General features: G+C 40.3%; 1 protein-coding gene across 1 annotated transcript; it reads right to left on the minus strand.

Moving 5' to 3' along the window:
- Positions 1 to 16,507: 16,507 nt before the first annotated feature.
- On the minus strand, positions 16,508 to 17,515 carry LOC135466318 (alpha-(1,3)-fucosyltransferase C-like). Its single transcript, XM_064743742.1, has one exon. The coding sequence runs from the start codon at positions 17,513 to 17,515 to the stop codon at positions 16,508 to 16,510; it is 1,008 nt and encodes a 335-aa protein (XP_064599812.1).
- Between the last annotated feature and the right edge of the window lie 216 nt (positions 17,516 to 17,731).

A 17,731-nucleotide genomic window follows, 5' to 3' on the forward strand; every position in this document is an offset into this window, starting at 1 on the left:
GATGTTTGCAAAAATCTATAACCGCTTCGCCTGCCTAGTGGTTAAAGGGTCCGCCTCGAAATTGGGAGACCTCGGGATCAAACAAGGGTCGGGTGATACCACAGACTTTAAAATAGCATGGAATTTGGAGATTCGCTATAGCCACCAATTTTCTCGGGGCCTGGGAGGCAATCAGCAGTGGATTGCTGTTGAAGGCGATATTGAGTCGCCACACATGAAGTTTTTCGTGAAATTCATTCGAGATCACTTTAATTGTTCTCCACCAATATCGCATAGACTCAATACATCTCAACGCAGCGGGTAAGAATCTGTGTGTCAGATAGTGACTCTCGTCAAATAAATGAAATTTTCATGAGTAGAGTGTGACATCAATCGATCAATGAAATCAATGCAAACCAGTTCCAAATTATTCAAACCCGTATTAGATATCGTGAGTGACACTGTCCAAGGCATTCACACCCCAGTGATGATCCGATTCTAAAGCAACAGACCTGCATGCAATACAACAGTTAACGCCGACTATGTATCTTTCGAATGCCATTGAAAGGGAAAGATTTGTCATTGCATTTGTTTATTTATTTATTTGACACTGAAGAGAATTTAACTGATATGACGACGGCCAGAATTACGGTGGGAGGAAACCGGGCGAAACCTGGGGAAAACCCACGACAATCTGCAGGTTACTGGTATACCTTCCCACGTGCGACAAGCGAGGAAGCCATCATGAGCGGGATTTGAACTCACGACGACCACATTTCCCGGAGTCTCCTGGGTCAGCTTACCGAATTCCTTTTGGAGGGAAAAATTTGTCATTGTACGGGAAACATACGGAGCCGTAAAAGGGACATGACGGTTTTCTTTTTTTTAACTGTGCATTTTTTTTTTGTTTTTTTCCCCACTTTTGCAATCGGAGTTTTTCTGTTTTTTAAAGCAGGTCCAAACAAAAAGGAAAAACTCTCAGGAGAGACTGAGCGGGATTTTTTCAAGCTTTTTAAGCAGACCCCGAGGTGATCAGCCAGTCAGATTACAATTTGGTTCGTGGTTTCGCCTAAAATCACGATACCTGCGTCCAAATGATTAGATGGTTATCTCGGTGGCCGACTTAGTTATGTCGAGCTCCGAGATAATTATCCAATGATAGTGTGGCATACATGGGTGTTTCAACAAAAGCGTAAAAGAAAACGTAATCCGATTGGCTTATTGTCTTTGGGCCCTGAGATCTTTTTTCTTGGAGTTTATTTTTTATTGCCTTTAAAAAAAAAAAAAAACCCACATATGAAAAAAAAAAAACAGAAAGCCGCCATGCCCCTTTTATGCCTCCGTAGAAACAACAACTGATTTATTTTTCACAATACACAATACATGTGTAAAAGTACAAAATGTTGATGACCACATAAATTAGTATTGCTCAGTTATTCGAGTATAGCTGGATTACATCTGATTACTCGATCGTCATTGTATGGAATCTTTGAGCACCTGCTGTTTGTAAGATCCCCATTTCACTTGGTGGCTGAGAGCGTCTTGCAGCTTACCCAGGTTAGGATATGGCGGAACCTGCCGAGGAAGAAAGATGTAATATGTTTGTGTTCAGAGACTGTTATACTTGTTGCATTTGCTAACTTCTCACACCTTAGGATTGTTAGACATGTCAACAAACAGGCTGAAAAAGCTATTCAGTGCGAGTTTTAGGTTGTTGTTTATAACACGAAAGTAATTTAAAATCTGGCGTAAAATTAGAGAAGATCATGATTATCCAGCAATTAAAATACTTTAAAAAAAATCTTGAACAAATTTAAAGTGTTTACATTACTGTGTCACTGTTAACACTGTAGGTCTGCTATCATTCTTATTTTAGGCTTTTAACGATATCTGTCTTAATATCGAGATGGCAACGGCTTTGGTGCAATCAGAAGAACACTAACGATACGCTCAAAAAATTTACCTGTTAATTTCAGGTAAATATGTTTTCTGAGTGATGCTAGAATGTATTCTGTTATTATAACACAATATTCTGTGATATTCAAAGCAATATGCTGATAGTCTAATAGAATCGTTATGTTGAATTAATAGAATATGTGTGTTATATTTAGCAGAGCAATCTGTTGCAATAACAGAATACATTAGCATTACTCAGACAAAAGACTTTCTGTGCATCTCTCACATCAAAACAATTCCAAGTGTGTGATCAAATAATTCTGTCTTTATCAGCAGATTTCGCCTGAGAACAAACTCACCAGAGATTTCAGATGGTTGACGATGTTGCTGGTGAGATTGTCTCTGAAGAATTGTTTAGAGATGAGGATACATTCGGCTCCATTACTGACCTGTGGAAGAGGAAGAAATGGATGGCTCCTAGACAGATGGTACCAGTTGCTACAACAAACTGTTCAATTTGTTCTAAAACATAAGGTACACAAAGAACCCTAATTTGTTCAAACTCCACTGGATCATTAATTGTTCCAGCCTGGGATTCCAGTTCCAATATAATTTCACGTCAAGTCAACCCGACCCAAGTTTCAAATGTAAGTCTACACTTCATCTAAATACATACATACCATATCTCAGATACATACCAAAGATTTAGTAAACATTAATTCACAATTTTTTGTCACATAAATCAATGATTTTGCGGAAATATTTAGGGTGGATTTTTAAAAGTGTAAGCGACTTACCAGACTTAGACCAGGCATGTCGTCGTACAACAATGACTGTAGACCCTGCAATGATAACACAATATCTCCACGTCACCATCATTTATATTAGTGTCCGTATCAACCTCAGTCTGTACATTCCCGAGGCTGTGTTGATTCAGCTATGGTCATTATAATCCGTTCGAATCCAGATCACGCTGGCATTGTGGTTCCTTGTCCACTCTATCGGACATCTCACACAAACAAGCCACGTCTCCATGGTTGGACAGAGGCTGTTATCTGGAGAAATTGACCGCTATATTTGTATTTACACGTCATTCCTTATCTTATAAACTTGAGCTTGGCCGCTTGTATGTCTTATCTTGGGAATAAGACCAATCAAGCGTTAGTATGTATACTTACAAAACATTCCTTCTCAGTAACTATGTCCAGCTTCGCATAATACACGGACTTCCTTCCGTCTGGGGCGGAGTGTAGTTTGGCACTGCGCCGCTTCTTCCCTCGTGCACTGTTTGACCTTCTGACCTGAAGTCATTAAATAAAGTCAAGTCAAACGAAAATTTTTAGTACTTTTGAAACCGCATCATACTCTCCGAATACTCCTGTATGTTTACGGTCCATATTTACCGTTCACTGAGCTGGTGGCTCTTTCTCAGAAAATGACCAATTTTTTTGTGAAAAGATCGTGGCTTTGGCCAAAAACATTTCTGCTCGACGTTTTTTGGCATTATATGACACGGTATTATTAACAGAACATACTGTATATAATTTGTGTGCTGTTGTGAGATTTGTCACATAAATTTCTTCATTTGTTCGCAATATGGGCCAAAAAGGGATTGTGAAATATTTGACTTACATTTGAAATATTTATCACAGGATGAAAATGTCCGTTTAGAATCGGCTTTTTTCATATTCTCAGGTTCCATAACAGATACAATTCACTAATCAATGGTAGTTCCATAATTTAAGACGCATAATATGATTTGGAACACAGGCTGTTGTTAATAAATGTACAGTTCCGTGATGTTATATAGGCAACAGTCTGAACAGATGATATCATTGTCTCCCTTCATCAAGACAACTTGCAGCATGCAGAGACCGAGAGTCTTTGAAAAGTAATACCGCTGGATGTTTCTTGTCTCCAGCACGACGTAAAGCGTGCACTGACTGGCAATCTCTGTGAGCACTGAATACAGCTGGGTGTTGCTTGTCTCCCTCATGCGGCAAAGCGTGCACTGATTGACAATCACTGCGAGCACTGAATATTGCTGGGTGTTTATTGTCGCCAGCATGATGTAAAGCGTGCACTGAGGGACAATATCTATGAAAACCGAATACCGCTGGATATTTCTTGTCGCCAGCATGCCGTAAAGCGTGCACTGACTGATAATCACTGCGAGCACTGAATATTGCTGGGTGTTTCTTGTCGCCAGCATGCCGTAAAAGATTGTGCAGGAAACTGGGGTTCCTATGGTGGCTAATAGTGTCCATTTTTGACGGCAACCTTTGCACCGAGGATTGACATTTTTAACAAACATGCGACTTTCGTGCCCTCGCGGGGTGGCGAAGGTGGTTGTTTAATTAAAACCGCGTCCATCACAACATCCATGCCCCGCAGAGAATTTAACGACTGTATCAACTATAGCTGCCCATGTGATCTATACAACCTTGATTAGATCATATCCTGATGGTTAACTCACCTCTGTCTTCTCGCTGACCCATTCGTTCTCAGAACTGACCATGGACACTTGACCTGTTGAAAAGAATAGCTTGATTCTGTGGTTTCCTCTTCCCATAAAACTTCCCATTATAAGTGGCAATTAAATAAATAAATACTGACAAATGCTAATGAGAAAACATTGATAAAAGCCTATGCATCATGCATAGTTTATTTCCACGCACACTGCACATGGAATAAGACAAGATTTGCCAACTTCTACGTTATAGTTGCTGCTTTGGTTTTACTCTCCATTTATTGGTCTTTTATACTCCAAGCGCCTTGGAGGGAATAGGTAATGCTAAGCTATAATTATTTGTCTTTACCAGCTGTCGTCTAACTACTCTGTAGCATAAGAGATAAGGTACTCGCGGTAAGCCTTGGTCCGTGTCAAAGTATAATGCTTGGTCACTTTATATCATGCGGATAAAATGTCGACTCAGCGAGTTGTGCAGAATTTTCATTTAAATAAGCCAGATGGAAAGCATGCTTAACAGAAAGTAACTGATAGATGTGGGTGGTTTAGAAACGCACGAAACTCACTGATTCCGGGTTGCCCCTGTTTTAAACATTGACAATAGCATGACAAAGCGGATGTTCAACTCTTAATTAACAGCTCTTGGTGATCGACAGTAGTGTTGAAAAGGAAATAAGGAATCTGACAGGACACATTCGTACCTGGCTTGATTGACGGTAGCTCTAAACTGTTGGAAGACACCGTGGTTTTATTTAGCTGAAACAAAGAGTGCTTATATTAATGAATAAATTAAAATATGATATGTGATTTATCTAGACTGCTCACGAACGATGGTGGTGATTGACTTTTCTAACGTCCTACACAAAATATCTCACTAGATTGGTGGTTTGTGTTGATGAGAAAAGGTAAGTCTATACGCCAGAGACATAAACCGCACGCCTCCAGGTCCCAACAAACCTCCTGACGTAAGGCCACAGATGAAGCAGTGTGAGCTGGATTCAAACCCGTGACCTCAATGATTTGAAGCTGACTTAGTCATCTAAGAACGTTCGGGTGACCTTACCGGTTGAATTTTCTTCTTGGTTGAGATGTTGTCGTATGTCAAGCTACGCTCGGAATCAGCGACTGTGGAAGTGAGAATAGAAGGAGTTATATAGTGGCAATGTCTGACATTATTCGGCTTTCATTTCTGACAATGTTTGGTTTTTCATTTCCAAAAATTTTCGGTTTTCATTTCTGACAAATCTTCGGTTTTTGGTTTCTGACAATATTTACTTTTCATTTCTGACAATGTTTCTTTTTTATTTCTGACAATGCTTGGTTTTCATTTGTGGCAATGTTTGCGTTTCTTTTCTGGCAGTTTATGCTTTTCATCTCACGCACATCGAACATTCATTTTACATCGGAATCACGAAAAAGGTCTATAAACTGGGCAGAATCATATTGGTTCTTTGACAAGGCCTAAATTTAATACAAATACATGAAAAATTAGGACGGAGTAATGAGTTCACATCGAACACATATCAAAAGTAATAATGTGTTGCAAGGTGCAACTGAAAGGCAACTTCATAATTCAGTCATAGAAAGTGTTATGAGCCACAATCGGGAAACCAAATATAGATTTTAATATGCACCTGCAAAATCCATGACTTATTACTATGCATTGTTGAAATATGTTTTCAGCCTGTCGTTGGCATGATGTAGTCCAACTCTACAATATCTACTCACATATTCAACTGCGTCAGACGTTGTTCTGGATATTGCTCGTGTAACGATGTAAAGAGTACATATAATGGCTACCTGATTATTTAACAAACTTTCGTGACTATTGATAAAATACCTCTCTGGAGCGCAGGGTGTATACTCGGTAGGACCAGCCCTTCTTCCATCTGAGGGATCATCACGTGATCGCTCTTCCTGCTGTCGTCGAGAAGGTCATCGGTCACCTTTATGGCCTTGTACACTTGGCAGGAGCCCTGAGGAGGAAAACAGACACGGAGTAGATAACGTTTAAAGATGCCATACAAGAAATTCCCCATATTCTAATCTAACTGGTGGCTGATATTCTGATCTGACTTATTGAATACGAGCACTGATGGCTGATATTTTGATCTGACTTACTACATAAGAACACTGGTGACTAATAGTCTGATCTGATCGATTGAATACGAGCACTGGTGGCTGATGTTCAGATCGGACTTATTGGATACGAGCACTGGCGGTTGACATTTAGATCTGACTTATTTGATACGAACATTGGCGGCTGACGTTCTGATCTGACTTCTTGGATGCGAGCACTGGTGATCGATGTTCTGGTTTGACTTACTGGATACAAGCCAGACACTGTGAAGTTTGTCATAACAGAACGAAAAGGCCCCATAACAGCAGTCAAAATCGGAACATATATATAGAGTAAGAAAGAGAAGAAAACAAATTTACCGTCTTGACGATGTAAATCCACTCAGCATCATTGCTGTTTTTTACAATAACAGCTCCACGCCTGCAACAAACATCAACACGTTGCTTGTTGTAAATAATCTCGAATGGGTGGAATTCAGAAATATGAAAATAACTGTAAACGTGACACGAGACCTATGCCAGCAACAGTGATATACATGTAATGGTGGATGTATACCTGTAACAGTGGCTGTATGTCTGTAATAGTGGTTATATGCCTGTACTAGTGGTTGTATGCCTGTAATATTGGTTGCATGCCTGTGACAGTGATTGTATGTCTGTAATAGAGGCTGTACACCGGTAATAGTGGTTGTATACCTGTAACAGTGGCTGTATGCCTATAATGGTGACTGTATAAAAGTAATGGTGACTGTATAAAAGTAATAGTGGATGTATACCTGTAACAGTGGTTGTATGTCTGTAATAGGGATAGTATGCCTGTAATTGTGGTTGTATGCCTGTAATGGTGGTTGTATACCTGTGATAGTGGTTGTACACCATTAATAGTGGCTGTTTACCTGTAATAGTGGTACTATACTTGTAATAATGAATGTATATCTGTAATAGTGGTTGTATACCCGTCATCGTGGTTATATACCCGTCATCGTGGTTGTATACCTGCAATAGTGGTTGTATACCCGCGATAGTGGTTGTATACCCATAATAGTGGTTGTATACCCATAATAGTGGTTGTATACCCGTAATAGAGGTTGTATACCCGCGATAGTGGTTGTATACCCATAATAGTGGTTGTATACCCGTAATAGAGGTTGTATACCCGCGATAGTGGTTGTATACCTGCAATAGTGGTTGTATACCCGTAATAGTGGTTGTATACCCGTAATAGAGGTTGTATACCCGTAATAGAGGTTGTATACCCGTAATAGATGTTGTATACCTGTAATAGTGGGCTGAGCAGGAGAAATCATAAGCCTGAAGAAGTTCCAGCGGGAACAGCTGTATATCCGGGATACCTCTGCAAACAGTAAACGTCAGTGTCAAGGTCATTACGCACGGACACGGAAGGCTTTCACTTAGTTTAGATCCGAATGTATACACTTATCCTGAATATGATGCTTTCGGTATGAAGTTAGATAAATATACACGAAAAAGGCTGACAACAATGTGAAAACTGCATGTACACACTTCACTGGCGATTTGCTCTGTTATCATCATGTAACGATGAGGTCAGCATAACCTGGAAAGTGGACAGCTCAGCGGAGAAAGAGCGTTAGCTAACTGTGTGCTGTAAATACTTCCCTACCCAAGGCGCATATGAGCGAGCGGGGCATAGATTCGAACACGCCATCACATTTGTGTAAAGATGTACCCAATCCCCTGCGCCTATATTCACTGGACGAAATATTTTCTTTAAACTATCAGATTACAGGTGTACTTTCCCACCTGAGGAAGTCCAGGTGATCCAAAGTTCCCGCTGATCTGAAGATGTTCAACAGCTCCTGAAAACAAAAGGAATGCCACGTGTGTGTTAATGGTAGGGAATATATGTTAACCATCTCCGCTAAGGTGGGAAAGTGGTAAGTTAGCATTAATCGCGGATTACAGGTGTGATGAGATCAAAATATTTGACATTACGCTGCAATATTTGCCCCATTTATATACAGAAATGGCCGCAGACCTACTTACATCGCTGTCAATACCTAGCACTTCAATAGGCTCCCGGGAGATTATTGTCGCCTCTCGCTCCGTGTTGGTCAGGATTTCCTTCTCCTGAAATGTCAGTCGGCACTCTCGTTATTATCGTTAACAATGAGTCGTGCCATTTATAGTTAACAGATATGTGATTTATCAGGGACAACAAACATATGCTAATTCATCTGAAAGAAGCAACTTGCTTCAGCAACACAGCAATAAGCAAATCGTTTTGTAACAAACGCACAATGTTTATGTAGTCGACAGACTGAAGATCTGGCTGGGACATGCAACGTCAGTTATAATGATGTTTGTTCCACATAAATCTGGTCATGTCATACACGGACTGAGCATGTTATATACGGACTGGGCGTGTTATATATGGATGGGCGTGTTATATGCGGACTGGGCGTGTTATATATGAAGTGAACATGTCATACACGGACTGGGCGTGTTATATACGGACTGGGGGTGTTATATATGGATGGGCATGTTATATACGGACTGGGCGTGTTATATATGGATGGGCATGTTATATACGGACTGGGCGTGTTGTATATGAAGTGAACATGTTATATACGGGCTGGGCATGTTATATACGGGCTGGGCATGTTATATATGGGCTGGGCATGTTATATACGAACTGAGCATGTTATATACGAAGTGAACATATCATACACGGACTTAGCATGTCATACACAGACGGAGTAATTTTGAAGGTACAGTCAAACCTGTTTTATGCGGCCAGTGAAGGGAGACGTAAAAAGTGGTCGCATATGACAATTAGTCTTATATTTTGTCTTATATGACATAAGACAGGTTGTGAAGACCAAGCCAAATCACAACTGAATTAAGTTTCAGGAAATCTACACATGTACATAGTAAACTTATAAATAATTGTTTAAACACTAATCTGTTCTGCTAGATACATTTCATAGAAATATAACAATTGTAGTGAAATAAGTCAAACTCTAGAAAGCCATGTGCCAGCAAAAACAACAAAATGTACGAGTGAAGGAAGATCAATTTCTCCATGTGTTCGGTACAGGCAATATTTTGGCAACGCGAAATGAAAACACAACACCATTTCCCTGCAAAGATAATGGTCAAGCAAGCCAGATAATTTGTCAAAGAAACCATTCATGGCAGGAACCACAGGAGGCCAGATTATATCCGAGTTTGCCCGCTATTTATGGCTTTCATAGATCGGACCTCAGCATGGAGCTAATCCACTGCTTCCAGAGTGACCGGACTATAGCCAGCTGGGCCTCATTAAAGAACCGTTTCACTGCCATTCACCAATAATGATCACATTTCACTTGTCATCACAAAGTGGCAGGTTGTAACTTTTAATCACTACGGAAGCTTCCGAAGCCTGTGGTCGCCATTTTGAAATTTTTGAATGTCCAAAGCGGCAATCATCATTACTGTTGAAAGTCTCTGCCGCTCAGGACAGGCTGATATAGAAGTTGGTCGCAAAATATATTGGCCGCTGGACGCGTTGGACAGGTGTCCGGATGTTACAGGTCGTTTAATATGGAAAATTGTTTGGCCGTGACAGAGGGTGGCCGTTTACGGCAGATGGACGCTGTTTACAGGTGGCTGTAGGTACAGGTTTGGCCGTATATAAACAATACTGATATATGTCAGATTTTGATATAAATACACGACAGGTTAACAATACCTAATATCTAATATAATAAAGACAGGCCTGTACAATTAATGAAGCATTTTAAGCCGTTGTTCATCGTGGATGAAGAAGTTCTATACGATATAATTAATATCTCGTGCAAAGGTCTATAATACGCTCTGTCAATGAGCGCTGAAATAGACGTATCACGTGACACACTTACACCAATGGTATCTCCTCGTCTGAGAAGTCGGGCCGTCTTTCCACGAGTCTTATCCTCGGAGGTACGATGGGATACGGCTGGAAAGTGATTAGATTGACAAACGATTATCTTAATCAAAGCAAGAGGCCCAGGGAACTCAAGAATAACGATAAAGTTGTTAGGCGCTGTCAAATTGTTGATAATTACGACCATGGGCAGATTTTTCAAAAAGTTATGTCTGACCTAAATTTCATAGGCGTATTAACATCACTCTAATCTTGACAGAAAACCTATGTCACTCTGAGACATACGGATGTACCAAATCCTTCAGTAAGGTTCCATAAACACATCAGTATACAAGTAGTGTAGTGCAGAAAAGGGCGACATGTTGCATGGATGCAAAAAGAGTGAGGTATTACTAGCACATCACCTTTAAGGATACAAAGATTTGCTAAATATGTGCAGGAATTATATTAGATCTCGTCTGTACTCACCCACTCCGGATAAAATAAGGTAATAGTATTCAGCTCGGTTGCCTTCTTTGCAAATTATCTTCGCGCTTTCAAACCTGGAGGAGAGTAATAAATACAGTAACACAGAGTCAAAGTAAACTCTAATTCCTTAATTAATTACATATATAATTCATTTCATTTCATTTATTTACATTCACCAGTACACATATGAACTTATACCGCAATTAATGGTCAGAAAGGTACCTACACTCATACTGGCAGGATGAAAACCCCAAGGGGCTTGTGTTATTCCATGTGTATTATATCCGGTGAAGAAAAATTTGCTAACGTATATCAGTAATGTAATACAACCTGTGTCTGCACAGAATACAGATATAGTAATGCATTTCCAAAAGAAATTGTGATTAAAAGAACAAAGTACAAGACAATACATTTATGGTCAACGGTCGGTCATCATCTAGAGTTAAAGAATTAGACTACTAAACTCAACTTTGAAGAAGATCGATAGCCTATCATGTTTTCAAGATATACGTTTCATCAGTGCGTGGTGAGGTGATTTGTTCCGGTGTCTCTTACCTAGCGTACCACCCTTGACGACATATACCTCTCTGTATATGATGTGGATAGCTGGAGAATTTGGCGAATGTTCTGAGCATATGGACCATCTACAACAACAACAAGAGGTTATCACAGTCATAGCCCGAGCTTAGCATTGCGCGCCCATTACAACTTATTGTGGAAAATAAGCAGCTGAGAAGTGAGCAGATGAGAAGCAAATGATTCTTGTCTTATCAGTTAATGGGAGCAGGAATGTAGTCTGTTATTTTGAAACACGCGGGCATGTTTTGTCTCAGTCATCAACATTGTCGTAATTTTTATCTCCGCCTTTGGAAAGTTCGGTAATAAAAATCTGGTGCATTATTCCACATGCATTCATATTATGATTCTCTAAAGGGTTTATACACTCAGATGTTACTTCCTGTTCTAAAAACACAAAACACAGTGAAATAAAAGCACATGCTTACCGTGTTAACTTGCTGTTCTGTTCTCTCAGTATACTGAACCTCCAAAACGCTCTTCACTGACATCGAGAAGTTTTTCTGAGGAATGAAATGCTATAGGGTAAAGTCACACAAGTCGATACGTGTCAATGACTGAATGCAATATCGATAGCGAGAATGATTTACTTTACAGAGAAATGAATGTAGGCGACAAATCAAAAGACAGACTACATAGCATAGCAGACTACATAACTACTACATTCTGCAAAAGGACAAAATATGGCAACTTACAAATTAAACGTTATACGTTACGTATCGTATTATTACTGAATCAACTAGTGTTCGAGTGTTCCTGTCAGATGCCGCTTAAGAGGGTTCCTAAAATGCGACTTAAGAAGGTCCCAATAATAGGCCGTAAAAGAGGGTTCCACACACGGGAAGAAGGTTCATAAAACAGGCCGCTAGAGAGGGTTTATAACAGAAAGAAACTAAAAAAGATTCCATCTGGGCGCCTAAATAAAGTTCCCATGTAATAAACCTCTAAACATGGTTCCTAACACGCCGCTATAAAAACCTTTCTTAATAGGTCGTACGTCAGTAAGACTCCACATCAAATCTTACCTCCCCTATAGATTTGAAGGGAGTGAGATCGAACAACGGCCTGTCGGAGTTTTCGTCGGACTGGGGGAGTGTATCGGGAAGACCGAGGTAGAGAAACATGGCGTCCTCACGACTAGACTTGCGGGTGTCATTAGGGGTCCTGTGTAGGAAAGAGTAAAGAGAAACAAAGTAACACATCAACTTAATGGAATCTAGGGGATCTCCATGGCTCAATTGGTTAGCGCGCTAGTACAGCGTAATGACCCAGGAGTCTCTCACCAATGCGGTCGCTGTGAGTTCAAGTCCAGCTCAAGTTGGCTTCCTCTCCGGCCGTAAGTGAGAAGGTCTGCCAGCAACCTGCTGATGGTCATGGGTTTGCCACCATAATGCTGGCCTCCGCCGTATAAGTGAAATATTCTTGAGTACGGCGTAAAACATTAATGAAATAAATAAATAATGGAATCTACACAGCGTTTGAAAACTATAAAAGGGTATTTCACATAAAAAAGTTTGAGAATTACCAGACCTTGCGATTATTGAACTAGAATGTCCATCTCCAAATTGGTTGACGGCTGGTATACGAATGTCTGTTTCGACACCTAGATTCAAAATATTTTTTTTTTCTTCAGATTTATAGGTTTTGGAATTAGGATGATACAAAATCATGAAACCATTAACAAGAAGTTCCGAAAGCATCAAGCTAGTGAAATTCTAGTTCTTTAATTGTTCTTGTACATCTGTTGTTTCAGTATTTAACGGTCAACGACCGACTGGGCTTTATTCTTCGGGAATATCATTAATGTAAGGCAGCTACCTTCTAGTCATTCGCTGTGCAGCCATCACGTATTTCACCACCTTTCTGAATTTCTTCAAAGCCTGCAAAATGGACAACAGTAAAATAAATTTGCAAGAAATGCTGTCCTGTTCTTATTAACGAAGATCTAGTGTTATCTTTACCTCGTCTTCCAGGAATCCACTTTTAGAGCAAACAATTTCTTCTTCTCATTTATAAAATCGAAACAAAGATATATAATATTACTTGTAACCATCATGTCAGTGTTTAGAGGTGTGATAAAAATAAGAAGGTCTACCCAAAGATTTTATTGCACTGTAACCTATTTTTATTATAGAAGAGCCCTGAAGTCTGTTCATCACTGGGTCATATCTTTGTGTGATTTCGTTGACGACTTGAATCCTTGAGCTGAACATTTCAATTCAAACCCTTTCAGCAAGCATTTACGTGTACATTTCGATTTTGCCAACTATTTAATAATTCAGTTGATTTTTTCTACATTTCCACTTATACTACCTAAATCCATTCATTATGAATAATGATACTGGCATGTACTTACAGCGGTTCGTGTTTGTTTTCTCCCGAACGAGTCGCGGAGGACTTCGGAACATTCCGATTCTTCCTCGAACTGAAACTCTCCCAGAAACACCCTGTTATTCCGGTTTTCAAGAAAACTCTCCGATGATTCCACGAATGTCTCGTCGTATTCACACAGGGTCTCACGCACCAACTGTTTTACAAATGTTGTTTTTGTACGAATCGTACTCTGGTCCGTTTTCACATTACCAGCTTTACGTCCAAGTGTAGGGCTTAAATTACCCGATGTTCTCCGTTTATCAGGTCCGTTTTTACTTTTTCCGTACGTTCCTGGTCTAGGTTCAGATTTTGCACCAGACTCCTTGCAATCGTCCTCCTTACTGCGTCGCCGCCCGTCACCCTGACGCTTATGCCGGGTGGTTTTAGAAGAACGGGCCTGGGTCTGACGAGACGAGGAGTATCTGGCCGACATTATGTATCAAGATCAAAATTCTTCTTGATTTTCCTTTTTTTGGTACACACGAATCAAGAATCCTGAGGTCACATTAAATTCATTTGCTAGGAAGTAACATTTGTGGCCGCCAACAGTATTCCTCGCTTTCGTTGTTGGGTAGCCTACAATTTCTGCACACTGGGCAACTCACGAGCACTGTCCACTATGAAATGTGCAGTTGTCCTGACGCGTAGCAACGAATCGGGGAAGGATAAGTTTGCCACCGTGGAGTATGTGTTGACATCCAGAAGGTAATTTATTCGGAAGTGTGACAAACCCGCTCGAATCATGACGACTGCCAGTCCTTTTCGGTCATGTTCCAGACAATGCTTGTTCGCAAGGCTGTATTGGTGATATAAACATAACCTGTATATATACAAACCCGTTTCTCCTGACGTCATGTGTGGAACGGATTCGTGAGCACAACATATTTAAAGACGACCGAGGTTTACGATCATTTATATTTCAGGGTTATCGTACGTCAGTAAGATTCCATAGGCGGGACAAAAATCAACACTTTATGCTCACAAGAGACAAAGGATGGGAATCAAAAGTGCATAGGTTTTCCGAGTAACGCAATATTCTTAGGCGGGTAAAAAATCGTGATAATGTTTTCAACGCTGTTGCAAAGTTTTTAAATGCATGTCGCCGGTTTTTATCCCGCAGGATTGATCGATTGTATGTACCTGCACAGTTTGTTCAGAATATTTTGCTGCGTGTATCTACCTGTTTGATCTATGAACTGCTTGTTTTTGCTGCACGTATATGTAATCTTCATGTTACGTCTTGAACCGGGTTACTTCGCATGATTAGCAGTGTTACATTGCAGCGATTACAGTGATTGACTGACTCCATGTGCCTTAATCAGGTTTTCTTTTTGCTGCATGTGTATTTCTCACGTGACCTCTTCTTGATCCCGGTTATTTCGCTAGCACTGTTTCATTTGCTTGTCTTGATTGTGGCGCACATCATTCCGTTGAAACTAGACGCCAGTAACTTAAATCAACATACCAAATAGCGCAGTGTGTCGGCCTCGTTCACTTTACTCAGTTTTTCCTATTAGTATGAATTTATAGGAGCTCTGGTGGATTCTTAATGATCTCTCACCGCAGCATATCGGCGGAGGTCCTGTGTTCGAAGCCATTTCCTGCCGTGACGACTGTGGCCTTATGTTAGGACGTTCTTTAGATGCCTGATGAAAGGTGGCGATGTTCACCTGTTACCAGAGAGGGTGGCCTTATGTTAGGACGTTCGTTAGATGCCTGATGAAAGGTGGCGATGTTCACCTGTTACCAGAGAAGGTGACCTTATGCGTTGATCCATATGTGCCTTGATCCAATATATAGTGGTGGCTGGAATTCCTAAGTCTAACAACCTACTTTACTGCTCTTCGGATGCCAAAGGGTACCTATTCCGGCGCAGTACTATAGCTAATCGAGTCAGATATAAATTTACCATTGTCTTACGTTACCAGTTTCTCCACAAAGCTACGAAGATGTCAGGAGATCCGATTTGAAGAGTTGACTACCCATAGATATAACCAGAAGACTAGATGTTTTTCATAGAAAGAATTTTAAATCTTTGTTTCTGTTTTCCCTTTTAAAAACTTTCATTCACTGTTTATGTAAATGGTAATACAATTGATGTAAATACTGTACAATAAGCACTGATCATATTTTCATGGGATACATTTCTTGTGCCTGTTAAAAATATGGACACTGCGCCCGAGATAACTGTATTTTCGTGTTTTTAAATAAATTTAAGGTGAACAAATAAGCTTAACTCTCAAAAAAAGACATGTACAAAATCAAACTTTGAAATAAATAAAGGCAAAACAAAATTAACTAAACATTGCACAATAAACAAAACACATTCTACGTCAAAATCAAAATTACATACACAGACGATAGTTTATCTAAACTAATGTCCGCGGGTAATAGTCGTAATAAACAAGTTATTGAACAATCAAGCGAATACCGGAGTTGAAGTAAAACAGTTTGATAGTATAAAACCGACACTCCAGAAAATTCAGATCATTAATCACTGCAATTTTTTTTTTAACATTGTCTTGGATCACAAATAAATACACCAAACAATGGGACTAAAATACTTCTTGTACGATACACCTTTGTTATCACAAAGATTAATAGTGACACATGAAAAACCATGATGTGTGGAATATAAATTTGCCGTAAATTTCTTAAAGTATTTCGATTTAATGATATGTAAAGTGTTACCCATTCAATGCAATATCCCAGGGTTAATCCGGATAATTACTTTGTAGTCATAACTGACTCGTAAACAGATGTTCAGGAATAAAATATTACAGTATATCACTTGGTGTCCAGCAGGCCTTACCCTGAAACCAAAACTCGTAAGGGTTGTGACGTTTCTTTACACTAGTGACGTCATGAGCCTTTTCACAAAGGTAACACCAGCTCTTGTCTTTGGTAATCGTGACTTCAACACTGTAATAGTTTTTCCATTCCAGGTACTTAGCGTACTCTTCAGGGTTGGAGGCCAAAAACGTCAGATATCTGCCAAGCTCGTTAGCCGTCTGAAAATCTTCCGTATTTATGAACGAATTTTTGGGCATAAAATTGCTGTAGTTTGCGCCTCCTCGGACAATCGGCACAACATCGAGTTTGGCGTGTTGGAAAAAGTCCTCTGTCACATATCCCTCGCAGAGAGAACTTTCAAAAGATAGATAAAATTTGTAGGACTTGCCAACCATTTCCAAACATCCTTCCGCGTCATCGCATTCGTGATCACCACATTCTCCAAACGTATCAACCGGAACAACTCTCTTCAGCCGCTCAACATACGCTTCTCGTTTGGAGTGAGACTTGCAACTGCCTACAAACCAAGCCACCATCTTTCTTTCCTCTTTTGCAACGGCAAGGTAATTTTTTGGTTGTCGGGCGCTGCGATGGCGCAGCCTTCCGAATGGAAAGTGGACTTCCGCTTCAGGGTGATAGGTCATGGACCAGTTGAAAAGGTGTTGCCACAAGTACGGAGGTTGATGGGAATAGGCAGGAGAGGTGTGTGTGTAGAATACCCACGCCTGAGGGCGGTTACGGGATCTGGGTGGTGGATTTAGGTCAGTCTTTAATTCCGGAACATGAAACATCACCACGGGTGCATCGTCCAGCAGACCTCTGTCAGTCGTGAAGGCACAAGTCTTCACTGGACATTTCAGTGACTTGAACAAGTCATCTCCAGGGCCTAGGCCCCAGTCTCTCTTGGACTTATGGGGCGTATATAGCAAAATCAACACTTTTTCTTCACTTTCTTCTCTCATATATCTATTGGGCACCGAGGCGTCTAGCATGCTCGCGGTGAACAGGAAGGCTGAGAAAGCGAAGAAGAAAATGAGATACAGGCAAGTTTGACTTCTCCATATCTGTTTTGCCCTCAACACAAACAGCGCAGAGGGGAACGTCTGAAATAGAAAAAAGGGCTGTTACTCATGGTGGTGGACATCGCTACCTCACAAACAGTACAGAAAGCGTCGTCTGAAATATTTATTTATTTGATTAGTGTCTTA

Source organism: Liolophura sinensis, chromosome 6, assembly GCF_032854445.1.
Source record: "Liolophura sinensis isolate JHLJ2023 chromosome 6, CUHK_Ljap_v2, whole genome shotgun sequence".
Taxonomy (NCBI): Eukaryota; Metazoa; Mollusca; class Polyplacophora; order Chitonida; family Chitonidae; genus Liolophura; species Liolophura sinensis.